Source organism: Electrophorus electricus, chromosome 1 (assembly GCF_013358815.1).
Source record: "Electrophorus electricus isolate fEleEle1 chromosome 1, fEleEle1.pri, whole genome shotgun sequence".
NCBI classification, from domain to species: domain Eukaryota; kingdom Metazoa; phylum Chordata; class Actinopteri; order Gymnotiformes; family Gymnotidae; genus Electrophorus; species Electrophorus electricus.
Genome location: NC_049535.1, coordinates 28,492,703 through 28,505,919, shown reverse-complemented (window position 1 = coordinate 28,505,919; position 13,217 = coordinate 28,492,703). Strand labels below are relative to the sequence as shown.

General features: G+C 37.9%; 2 protein-coding genes across 2 annotated transcripts; one reads left to right on the top strand and one right to left on the bottom strand.

Moving 5' to 3' along the window:
- Positions 1-761: 761 nt before the first annotated feature.
- On the bottom strand, positions 762-6,551 carry LOC113569920 (piggyBac transposable element-derived protein 4). Its single transcript, XM_026998030.2, has 3 exons — positions 6,536-6,551; positions 3,226-3,317; positions 762-3,148 (listed from the first exon to the last, which is right to left on the bottom strand). Exon 3 carries the CDS (start codon positions 3,026-3,028, stop codon positions 2,234-2,236), a length of 795 nt encoding a protein of 264 aa, XP_026853831.1. The 5' UTR covers positions 3,029-3,148; positions 3,226-3,317; positions 6,536-6,551; the 3' UTR covers positions 762-2,233.
- A 1,342-nt stretch (positions 6,552-7,893) lies between these two features.
- Positions 7,894-12,893, top strand: rnf113a (ring finger protein 113A). Its single transcript, XM_026997834.2, has 10 exons — positions 7,894-8,021; positions 8,209-8,288; positions 8,384-8,482; positions 8,661-8,768; positions 10,918-11,027; positions 11,241-11,347; positions 11,468-11,557; positions 11,655-11,748; positions 12,091-12,197; positions 12,727-12,893. The coding sequence occupies exons 1-10, from the start codon at positions 7,910-7,912 to the stop codon at positions 12,789-12,791; spliced, it is 972 nt and encodes a 323-aa protein (XP_026853635.1). The 5' UTR covers positions 7,894-7,909; the 3' UTR covers positions 12,792-12,893.
- Positions 12,894-13,217: the final 324 nt, after the last annotated feature.

Here is a 13,217-nt window from a genome sequence, read left to right as displayed (position 1 = left end):
GAACACATACTTATGTAAAATAAATATTTAAATCTAGGATTAAGATTTCTCCAAACAGTCTGACTTAAACATTCAGTATATCGTGTTTTATTACCAACTAATCGATTGGAATGGGTTTGAGCAATTAAAAACCATATATCATCTTTTTTTTGTTATTGTTGTAATTTTAGCTTTTGTACAACCTTTGCATTAACATTTTAAATATGATTTAATTATACATACCATACTTAATTCACATGGGCATTTGAAAATACAACTTGCAATAATGCCTTGTTTGTTTTTATTTAGTAGAAAGTAGGACAGTATAGTGATGTGTATGTATTTTGACGTCACACTCTTTAGCTGGGCCCCAGCTTGAAGTGAAGGGTCTGGATACCCAAGTGCCAACGAATACATGCTATTTCTTTTCAGGCGGCTCCTCTGTTCTAAGGAGGGTATCTACACCCTTGCTTTCATTGTCTGATTCTAGGGGATCACTCTCACTCATTGCATTAGTGTCTGAATCAGTAAGATCAAATTCAAGTTCAAATAAATCGTTCTGTTTTAGGTCTGGGGGAGAGTTCAGTATAGTGTTCATCAAATAGTTCTAATTGTATGTCCAAATTCCTATAAAAATAATGACATGCAAGATAACATTTTTATTCAAGATTAATTCTGTTCTTAAATAAAATTAATACGTAAAATAATCACTATGAACAATAATCTTGGTCGGTTAATGTTGACTACTGCAAAGGCAAGAATATATAAGAAAATCAAGCAAATTTAGATTCTGTAAGCAAATTATTTATACAAAACACATAACAAAAAAACACTATTAGGGACATCAGACTGGGCACAAGTCAACTGTGGCATTGTTCATATATGTATTTGTAGAGTGGTTTATTAAGGAAAATCCAGGGCAAACAAGCTAAGATGGGTTGACTACAAACAGGATAAAAAACAGGCAAAAGGTCAAAACACAGAAGCAAATGAGTAGATCAGCAATCAGGCAACACAATTTAACACTTTGTGCAAAAACATAAGACTTCATAATGAGTGACTTAGTGAAAGTGCCTTGCAATAATGCTTTATATTATTGTTTTATTTAGTAGAATGCAGTAGAATATATAGATAAGTAGTTTTTCATTGCAAGCGCTGAATTGTCTTAAAACAAATAAATCTATTCTATGATTTAAGATCATAAAAGGAGTGACAGGTAGTCCAAACTTAATCATGCTAAGTAATGTTTACAGATTTATTACTGAAGCATTTATTACTGAAGATTTATAACACTGGAGTCTTGAAACAAGCACTATGAACTGCCTTATATAGATTTTATGAAAAATCTACATAGGTTTAAATCCATAATTCTCACAATGAAAAAAACACTGAATTATGTAATAATTATTACATTATATGTAATAATAATAATGTAAATTTCTTGAAGAATTAAGAAATTTAGCTCCTATTATACATTATGCAGGGCAATGTTGTATCCAACATTTAGACAGTTACATGTAAACTTTTCCCATTTTTCCCCACTGTGAAACATAAAAACGTGCATTTTTAGAAGGGTTTTCCAAATCAATTCATTTCTTGATCATTTTTAAGACTATGGAAAAAAATTCCAGATTTGCAAACATTTTTTCAGTTTTCATGTCTTATGAAAAGTAAAATGTACCAAAACCAAAAAACTGACATTTAGACAAACAAAAATTCAGTAAATACAGGACTAAGAACATGCTGATTTCTAAGATATAAGAAGCCTAGGTTTAGAAGATGAATGTCCTAAACTTTTACATAAGGCACATAAAATCTAACTGCCACAATTACAAGCCACCAAGCAAATGTTATGAAATATTATATGGAAAAAAAAGTAGAATTCCCCTTGACACAAGAACTGGCCAGGGTAAATTTACAGCTAATCACTTCTCAAATTAGGGCTACTTTACGCCTCTTTGCCTACACACACTGTTTATTGCTGCTTTTTATCTATATATAACCACTTACACTCAACCTCCATGAGTGGATTGTGTGCCTGCTCTTTTACTCATTTTAGCTAATTTAGGGATGTATTGACTAATTCCAATTATGACCAAGTACAAATTAAGCAATTGAGGGTTAAGGGCCTTGCTCAGGGTCCCAACATTGGCAACTTGGCAGTGGTAGGGCTTGATCCAGCAACCTTCTGATTACAAGTCAAGTACCTTAACCACTGAGCTACCACTGTACAAGAGATACAATGCAATATAATTCAATAGTCCTTTAGTGTGTGGTAGATCTCAAAGCAAGGCACTGCACACAGTGGTTTCTGACACTCCACACATGTATAGCTTGTTTTCACCAACTGGGATGCTCTAGTGCTTGTGTTCTGACAGACGAAGCACCAGGAGCTGATGGCGCTATCCAATGTCACAGGCTTTGGAAAATGCCGACCAACTAGCCGCATAGGAATGCCCACTGTTGCAGCTATGGTCCTGGCTGCTCCAAGGTCAGGGTGATTCATTTTAAGAAGCTGGTTGATCAGGTCCAGTTGGAAACTGTAGAAAGTTGTTGTCTTCTGGGAAAGGCTCTGATAGATCATAAAGGCATTCTGCACTGTGGTGGTCATTAAGTGAAGCAGAACTTTGTGATACCATCTGAGTGGAGTTCTACCAAAGTTAGCATAGTCGATGTGCACAATCTGATGTTTGGATGACCTCATGGCCCGACTGTAGTCAGCCTCACACTCTGGTTCTTCATCTCCCTTGCTGTTTATGGCCATGCTTGTGCTGTGCACAGAAGACAAGAGGGGCAAGTCTTCCAGATTACGCCTTTTCACTGCCAGCAACATGTCCGTGTGAAGAAATTCTGTCTCCATGTTTTCACTGAAGCTTGGCATCCAGGCTAGACGCACAGGGCCACAAGCACTGGTTCCCAATTTGTGGAGGTAGCGAAACAACCCAGGACTGTTGTGTTGATCATCTGTGTAGAGCACATGGCCCTTCCCAAGGTAAGGCCTTACCAGTTCCAAGGTCATGGACACAGAAAACATGCTGCACGCAGCCATGCCAGAGTCTGAAGAAGCATAGCCTGTACGAACCTCAAAGTTGAGCACATAACCTGTTTTAACGTCAGAGAGTGCTATCAACTGGACACCAGCACTGGACTGTTCTGATGATTGTGGTGGCTGGAGAGAAAGAACACCATCATGTAGGGAGAAAGATGTTTGAATACACAGTTCTTGTGACGGGTGGAAAAGCTCACCAAAGCGGCTCTTGAGATGAGCAAAAACCATGTGATTCTGCGTGGGTGAAAACGAACCTTGCCATCCAGCAAGACTGGAGAGGTGCATTGCCCTGAGAAGCAAGAGAAACCGTGTTTGAGTAAAAAACTTGCCAAAAATGGGAGTCTCAGTCAGGGGGTCTGTTGTCCAATACTCCTCCACCGTATCCTTCCTGACTAGTCCCATTAGGAGCAAGCAGGCCAACAGGCTGTACATCTCGGGCAAAGTGACATTTGTCCAGCACAAATTGTCAGTTTCATCTCCATGTTCCTTCACACCGCTGGCTGTGGCAAATGCGTTAGTTCTCTCCACAATGCGATGCATCAGTTCAGAGTCAAAGAAAAGTCGGAAACAATCGGACTCGGTCAGGTCCGTGGATGTCACGCACTCTTTAGCTGGGCCCGTCAAGACATGGTCAAATGTGAAACGGCTTGGAGTGAAGGGTCCGGTTACCCAGGTACCAATGAATACACGCCGTTTCTTTTCAGGTGGCTCTTCTGTTCTAAGGAGGGTATCCACACCCTTGCTTTCATTGTCTGATTCTAGAGAATCACTCTCACTCGTTACATTACTGTCTGAATCAGTAAGTTCAAATTCAAGTTCAAAGAAATCGTTGTTCTGTTTTAGGTCTGTTGGAGAGTTCGGTATAGTGTTCATCATCAAATAGTTCTAATTGTATGTTCAAATTCCTATAAAAAATAATGACATGTAAGAATTAATCTTGAATAAAATTTAATGTTCTTAAATAAAATTAACACATAAAATAATCACTATGAACAATAATCTTGGTCGGTTAATGTTGACTACTGCAAAGGCAAGAATATATAAGAAAATCAAGCAAATTTAGATTTTGTAAGCAAATTATTAATACACTAATAAACACCAATAGAGACACCAGACAGGGTTCAAGGCAACTGTGGCATTGTCCCTATATGTACCTGTAGAGTGGTTTATTAAGGAAAATCCAGGGCAAACAAGCCAAGAGGAGTTGACTACAAACAGGATAAAAAAACAGGCAAAAGGTCAAAACATAGAAGCAAATGGGTAGATCAGGAATTAGGCAACACAATTTAAAACTTTGTATAAAAACATAAGACTTCGTAAAGAGCGACTTAATCAAAGTGCCATGCAGTAATGCTTTATATTATTGTTTTATTTAGTAGAATATGGAGTAGCCCCTCCATGATCGGTTGCAGGTGCCAGTGAGCACTATAGAATGGAATGGGGGCATGGCCCCAAGCGTTACACCAATGTCTTGGTATAAAGTCTACAAGGCTCCTACAGCTGGAGGCTTTTTTTCATGACAAAGTAAGTCTGCATACTTTGTTTTTTTGTTGTTTAGCTATTCCTTATTTGGGTAAAGCAGTGTTCCCCAACTCAGAGCGACTCCCACATACCACATATTATTGCTGTCTCAACTCCCATCACACCTTTACCCAGGCCCCTAGGGTTTTTATTCAATCACATGCCACCAAAAAATGCCTTTTTAGGACTATTGAGAAAAGCTCAGTTCACTTATATTTATTTTGTGTCACATATGAATCTAAACCATTTTAAGATTATTTTCTGGTCCTTGTCAATTTCTATAGAAAATGGGTATTCTATCATTTGACCTATAAACTTTCAATTACATTGTATTTTTTTTAAGTTGTTTTATATCAGTATATATAATAATGCAATAAAGCATTAAATTCATAAGATTGTGTCATATTTCAAAAAGAAGCTCCATAATAATCCTGACGCACCAAGTGAGGTTTCTTTCAATGTGATCTGACCATTTAATGCCAATGGGTATGAAAATGAGACATCTGATGAAATGTGACTTGTGATAATTTTGCATTCTTTTCCCTTCAATGTTTTCATCCAGAATGTTTTGTGGGGCAGCTACTAGAAACAGTATTTCTTTCATGAATGCCAGACTTGCACCATTCATGCATCTACACGGACGGCATTTAGCAGATGCCTTTATCTAACAAACAGAGCATTTTCCGAAGACCTTAAACCCATGCCTTATCTGCTCTACCAGGTAAGCTACAGTAGTCTGCATAAGCTCCCATTCAGGTAGTGATAGAATTGGCCTCGTTTTCTGTCCAATGAAATTAGTTATATAACTTGGGCTAGTTTTTATAGAATAGAGCAGAAATGTGGATCATCAGGTGATCTAGAAGGACTGGGTTAAAAACACTAAATTAACTCTAGAATCCCCTATTACTAATTTATTTGAAGATGGTGTCTGACTCAGTCAATGTAGTTGGTTTTCACCTCTGAAGCCCATGTCTAAGCAATCATACATTTTGCATGTGGTAGTGTAAATGTAAGAGACATCCAGAGATTTCCAGAGATACAAGACATTTCAGACAGAAGTCCTTTATAAGCTTAGCAAACAAAATGTTTTGCAAATTATCACACAAATTAAAAAGCGCTTTGTTAGCAAAACTGATGAAGGACCTGTCTGAAAACGTCCTGTTTCCCTAGGAACCTTATGTACTTCACTACAATTTTGAATAGCTCTACAGTTTTTACTCTCCTGGAATCTTCTTTGGATACATAACCTATACAGTATATAAATACCAACCTGAAAGGTACATCTTTTATACCAACATTAAAATGGGATTTTACCCACTCAGTTAACATAAGAGTGTAAACACTTGTGATTAGCAGATCGCATCCATCATTTGCTCGTTTATTTATTAATTTTGGCAATTTATTTATCTCACACTGTTCATTACTAAATTAACGAGACATACCTCAAAGTGGTTCCGATAGCCTTTTTCCTCAACGTGGTCCCGATTGTTTATTCCCCTCATTTCCCCCTTCCTAATATCTTATCCCATCAACCAAATGGATACAACATGAATCTTACATACACAGAAAAGTGAAGTTGCTACTTAGCTAGTATTATATAAATGCAAGTTAGTTTAACACAACACAACGTGAATGTTGTTTGATCGTGAATGATTTCATCACTTATTTCTATTAGGTACTTCTTCAAGCACATTAAGATAGCTATGCTAGCTAAGTGGCTAGGTAGCTATCCTAGACAAGTAAACAGCTAGCCATCAAGTAAACAACTAGCTAATAAGAAAACTAAGCGCGATTTTTCAAACTAGCTAACTACCTATTCCACTATGTCCACGGCGCTCGCCATAGCAGAATGTTAAGAGAAGGGTAGCAAAGTTTAATATCATATATGTACTTGACAGGTAAAACCAATATGTAAACTAGTGTTAAGTCACTCTAACAAAGCACGGTGAATTTGTTATTTTAATAACGCCTGGAATGAACGGTTACCTTCGCCATATTCTGAAGGAATCATCGCCACTACAGACGTGTTTATGGGTAACTTACCCTAGAGTAGGAAGGGCTGGACTGAAGGGAGGGACTAGAAACTAAACTGGCCATTTTTCAGAAGCTTAGCAGGCTAGCTATGTAGCACCTTAGCTTGTCCATTTAACTAGCTAGAGTTTGTCTTAGCAAGTTAGTTAGGACAAAGGTTCAGTAAATTATGCGAATTTAAGTTATTTGGAACAACAACAACAATAAAATACATGAAATTTTGGGTATTGCTGTTCTAGGTACTGTTAAGATAACACTGCACAAGCACTAAGTTAGCTATGCTAAATACCCTTTATTTTACTATACCAAACTAGCGAAATATTACACATTCATCAGAACTTTAAATACCAATAAATAAAGAAACACCATGACTTTTTCTACTAGTGACTAATAAACCTGGGGTCTCCGCAGTATACAAATGTCTCACTGATCTAGCTAGCTAGCATGATAGGTTTCTAACCTAGAGGAAATAATTTGTAGTTTGTTTTCATCTTACTGTTTATGGTTAACATTAATTACTTATTTTTGTGTGTATTGTGTAAATGTAATAATTTTGGGGGAAAAGTCTAGATAGCAAGTCTTGATTAGGATATAAAAGAATCAACAGTAAAGCCTTCATGAATAATCAGTAAAGCCTTAAATGATAGCTATAGCTAAGCAAGCTACATTATCTTAGTTAATTCTACCTATTTTAGCTGGCAAGTTAAGAAGTTTTAGTATCCAACTAACAAGTTGATAAAAACTTCAGTTGGTTACTGAGAATGGGATAAAATCTAAGTTTATTTTACTATCTGTAAAGTAAGTGTTAAACAAAGCTACATTTGGTAATACTTTTGAAGAATTCTGTACTCATGAAACTAATATCTTAATTATACAGCCTTACAATTAGATAGCTAACCTAGCAAAGTTAATTTGTCAGCTGATTGTACATTGTAGCTATGCGAGATAGAAATACAAATGGCTAGAATAGAAAAATAAATGAAATGTTCACCATATATAATTTAAAGGGCTACTGTTAAGTAAACTTGTATATTTGCTAGCTAGCTACTTAACTAAAGTTAAGCTACCTTAGTACAAAGTTGCCAACTTGCATCAATGGTAACTTCTCTTTGCCTCCGTTCAGTGCTAGCTAGCTAAATCACGTCATGTTGTGGTGCGTAAGAGTAACTAGTTAGCAACCCAAGCTAACCACATGGTGTTTACCCTGCACCATTACCTTCATTTCAGTTATCTTCGTTGCGTACTAAATGAGGTTGTTACCTCTCCAATACATTAGGGGGTGCTAAAACAAACTTTTCAATTCCCGTGTACAAATGAAGTTGTTATTGAATGTATTTGAACATGGCGTCCGAAGAATCCAAAGCAACCTGCACATTTCTTTTTAAAAAGTCAAATAAGAAGTTCTCTGCTCGAAAGAGGAAAGCCAGCGATAGCGACAAAGGTAAATTGTGCAATTGTGCCTAAATTAGAATCAAACGAACCATTTCCGTCAAAGTAGCGGACTAGCTAGCTAGTCGTGCTAGTTAGGTTAACGCTAGATATATTTGAAATTGTCCGACCACACAGCTTAAAAGTAAATTGTAAGGAAAGACTGCCTTAAGACGAGTAACCACTGTTCAATCTATCAGACAGAAGCAGCGATGAGGAAAAAAACGTTGTGATAAGAAGAGAGAAGAAACCCAGTGTTGCCAACCCCATGATACAAAGGGTTAGTATGATTTAGGGCCATAGTAAGTATTGGCTATCTTAGATGTTTTGGCGAATTGTCTTCGTTCTACGTTTATTAACACAACGATCCCATAGACGAAGAAGGTGGAGAGGGAAGCAGTTTCATCAAGTGAAAGCGATGACGACCGCCAGGCCAAAAAGATTACAGTGGCGTATAAGTCTACGCGGTCAGCGGTGAGAAATCATTTCTCACTATAAGATTTATGACAGCCCTTTTCATTCTCACAACTTTAAATCCTTAGGTTATATTTCTGTAAAATAATTGGCAGTTTTATTTTCAAACTTATTGGCACAGATGGGATTCTTATATTTTGCATATACATTGTTGGTAACCGACTTCTATCTGAGACAGAAACCAGAGGGACCTGAAGACATGGGGGCCACTGCTGTGTATGCATTGGACACAGAGAGAGACAAAGATGCTCAGGCCATCTTTGAGCGCAGCCAGAAAATTCAAGAGGTGAGTGAAGGTTCTGTCATTTGTCACAAGAACACCATTGATGAGTCCATGTTTTAACTTGACTGGAGAAAAGGTTGTCCTCCTATTATTTATTATTTAGTCTCGTTTCTCCAGATTAACTTCAAATTCTCGTCATCTATGATGCAACCAAGTAATTATGTGGTGTGTCAGACAAGATTGTTAATATTTAGGTATGCATGTAGACAGAATACTATATTGCATTTTATTGCTACACATTGCAATTGCAATATAACTAAAATATTTGTGAACCTTTGATGTGATGTGGTTAGAGAATGGCTTGCAAATGTACAGTTATCTGGAATATCTGAGATTGGTCAGAATGATCATAACGCGCACACACAGATTTGTTGGAGGGCTCAGTTTTATACATTTACAAATGTACTGTGCTCCACTGCTTGAGGGACAAGGGAGTTTGATCAGTGACTTCCTGGGACAACATGCATCCATGCTGAAATCATCGTTACTGTAAAGGACAATCTGTGCATACCAGACATTGAGCTACCAGCAGTTAGCATGCCACTATGCTAGCTCCTGAGATGGCACTTGCATGGTATAATTATATTAGAGTATGTCCTACCCTCTGCTGATACAACTCAGTGTAACATTATCGATAATGTGACTGATGGAGTTACCATCCACAGACATTTTTCCTTACATCTGGGGATTTTAATCATGCTTCTCATTCTACCACTTTGCCTACCTTCATGTCATCCATTAAACTATTGAAAATGGGATCCTCTAGCAATGCAAGTTTCAAGCATGCATACAGCTTCACAGCAACTAAGGAGACTATGTACAGGGAAGGCAGGAAACCCTTCCCCGAAGTGCTTAAGTCCTGAACAGACTCAATCTGTGGAGTGAAGGAATATGCCTACCATCTGAGCCAGAGGCTAGAGAGGGTCTCAAGGCTATGGAAGATGTCTTGTTTGATGCCAGAGCCCAAGAAAAAGATCTCGAAGGTGCTGAATGACTACAGATCTGTGGTACTGCATATTGCATGAAGACACTAGGATCACTAGTTCTTGATCACCTGAGAAAAAAGATGAACATGCTAATGGATCCCCTACATTTCGCCACATGTGGATTACTGATGGGTAATTTTGTGAGGTGGTGTCAGCTCAACCGTCTCCAACTCAACACCAGGAAAAAATTGTGGTGTACTTTGGTAAGAAGGACAAGACACTTCCAACTTATGCCATCACACAAAGTGAGTTTGAATAGTCACAAATATCTGGATGAGGGGCTGGAGTAAATAAGAGTGTTTGTTCAAGAAGGAGCTCACTGTTTCCTGAGGAGTCTGAGGTCCTTCAGTATACGTGATAAGCAGCTACACACATGCTGTTGAGCAGTAGTGTCGAGTGCCACCTATTATGGTTCTGTGTGCTGAGGCAGCAGTATCACCACAGGAAACACGGACAGGCTCAATAAGACCATCAGGAAGGCTGTCTCAGTTCTGGGGCTCTGACTCAGTTGACAGGGTGGTTGAGAACATCTTGGTCAGCATTCTCATGAGTAAACCTGTATGTCCTCTCCATGCAGCCCAGGGAGCAGAAGGCTCCTTCAGCCTCGTGGGAGAAGTGAGAGCTTCCACAGGTCTTTCCTCCCTGCAGTTATCAGACTGTATAACATCATCCTCGCTTTATTTTCCCACCTGCACTAACTCTTATACTTTCTTCAGTGTCTGATGGAGAATTGCACACACTGGTTATTAAATTGCTACCACTGCATATTTATTTCTCATATTCAACTGTCTGTATTGTGTATATTTGCACAGTCCTGATGTTCAAGTGAAAGCTACATCAGCATAGTTGCTCAAGACATTTAAGTACAGTATTTCAACGCTTGTATATCAACATATTTACATGGCACATTGTTAAGTACATACTTCATTTTATTTGTATGTTTGCACATCCTCAGTCTCATCTGGTACTTTTGGCACTGTATATAGGTATGAACACTGCAGTCGTTTTTAGAATGTATTTTTTAGAATTATTTATACTCCATATTTTTTGTCTGATTACCTTCTGTTTATAGTATTTTACCATTCTGTCTTTCAGTACATATTATACTGCTGCTGCTAACAGTTAAATCTGGGAAATAGTGTTCTTACTTGTACCTCAATTTCTAGGAGCTGTCAGGTAAAGAGGATGATAAGATCTACCGTGGCATCAACAACTATCAAAAATTCATCAAGCCTAAAGATTCCACTATGGGCAACGCATCATCTGGCATGGTCAGGTAGGTGGACTCAGTAGTAGTAGAAGCAGTGTAGGCCTAATAGACAGGTGAAGGATGATAATAATAATAATAATAATAATAGCACCAATTTTTAAAACAATGTGATTTACACAATAAAGAAATGGATATAAAATACAAACAGAAAAGAGAATAATTGCCTATTGTGATTTCCATAGTCCCATGCCTCTAATTTTGTTCCATTGCACTTGGTAGAAAAGGACCAATCAGGGCTCCCGAACACCTGAGGGCTACGGTGCGGTGGGACTACCAGCCTGACATATGCAAAGACTACAAAGAGACTGGCTTTTGTGGATTTGGAGGTGTGTGATTAGGCTTGAAAAAACAGTTCCATTTTGTTAGTGGTGCTGATTGAGCCTTGCATGCTTTTGTATTTGTTTAGCATTGTTTCTTGACTTAATTATAATTTATTTTCACTCCAGATAGTTGCAAGTTCTTGCATGACCGTTCAGACTATAAACATGGCTGGCAGATTGAAAGGGAGCTGGAGGAGGGAAGATATGGGGCCAATGGTGAGTGACTATGAGAACTGAAGTGCTTTCTGATTTTGTTTTGGTAGATCTACTGTATACTGTTTCATAAAGTGAGCTGCATACATTTCAAATTCAGATGAAGAGAACTACGAGGTCAGCAGTGATGAGGAGGACCTGCCTTTCAAATGCTTCATCTGCAGGGAGGCTTTCAAGAACCCTATTATTACAAAGTGAGTCCCAAGAGGAAGCTTCAGGACTCTGGCTTAGTCCATGATTCCATTCCTAGCATGAACCTCGTCAACTTTCTAAAAAAAAAAAAAAGTGCTTCTTTTCTGCTTCACTTGTTTGCTTTCATTGTGTTTTATGGTCAATGGCAAACCATTCACCTAGTTATTTGTACTTCCATAAATGTTTTATTTATTTCCTTATCTGTTTTATTTTCAAAATTTAATGTTCAAATTGCTCCATATGTAAATGAAATTCCAAAATGTATAAAACATGCGATTCATTGTACTGTTGTTTTCACTTACATAGTCCCACTGATCACATTAGCATTGCTCTCTTTACCCCAGGTGCAGACATTATTTCTGTGAGTCTTGCGCTCTCCAGCACTACCGCAAGTCTAAGCGGTGTTATGTGTGCAACCAGCAGACCAATGGCGTCTTTAACCCAGCCAAAGGTAAACAACTGCTCACTCTGCCCATAAACAGTGAGACACTGTAGGCAGTGTCTAAGGTTTTCTAAGGCAAGAATAGAAGCTGCAATGAAAATGTTGCTCTACCAACACTGGTCTGACAAATATTCATATATAAATATTCAGCTTGTGTATACATTTGATAAACAAGTAAATATATCTTAAAGCACATTATAAGATTATATTATCAAACAGCCCATTTAAGGAAAGAGCTTTACAGTCAATGAACAGGGTTGGCCCACCATCAGTTCTTCACCACATCACACAAGTTTTATCCACACTCAACACTCAGTAATGATGCTCGTCTCATGTTGGCTGGTAGACTGTTCCAGTCTCTGTGCAACATCAAAGGCACAGTTGTGCTGGAACATTTGAAAGTTATTAGGAAGCAGACCTTGGAGACCATGCAGGAGCATATAAGCAACATGTAATATACGTAGATGCAAGTCTATTTAATGCTTTACTGCTCATGATCTGATTTAATGACTTGACCTTTCTTTTTTCCTTTCTCAAGAGCTGATGGCAAAGATTCAGAAACACCAAGCTGCCACAGACCAGCCGCCCCTAGATGAAGACTAGTTATCATTTTCTCCCATTTCTTCTCACCTTTTTGTCTGATAATTTTCCACTGCTATAAATTGTAATGTCAAGACTTATAAAATAAATAATTTTTTTAAGTAACTTGCATTAAGTATATTACCACAAAACATACTATAATGGGCACACAACTACCCTCAAAATCACTTTGCATTCAAAAATAGACAAATAGAGTACTGTGGTGAGCTTTGAATCTAAGAGGGTTAAAACTCACCTAAATCCTTTCATCACTGAAAGAATTTATGTATTGTATTCATCATGTATACAAGTTCATCAGCCATAACATTACAACCACCTGCCTAATATTGTGTAGGTACCCCTTATATCACCAATACAGCTCTGACCTGTTGAGGCATGCACTCTAAAGGTGTCCTGTGGTATCTGGCACAAAAATGTTAGCCTCAGATC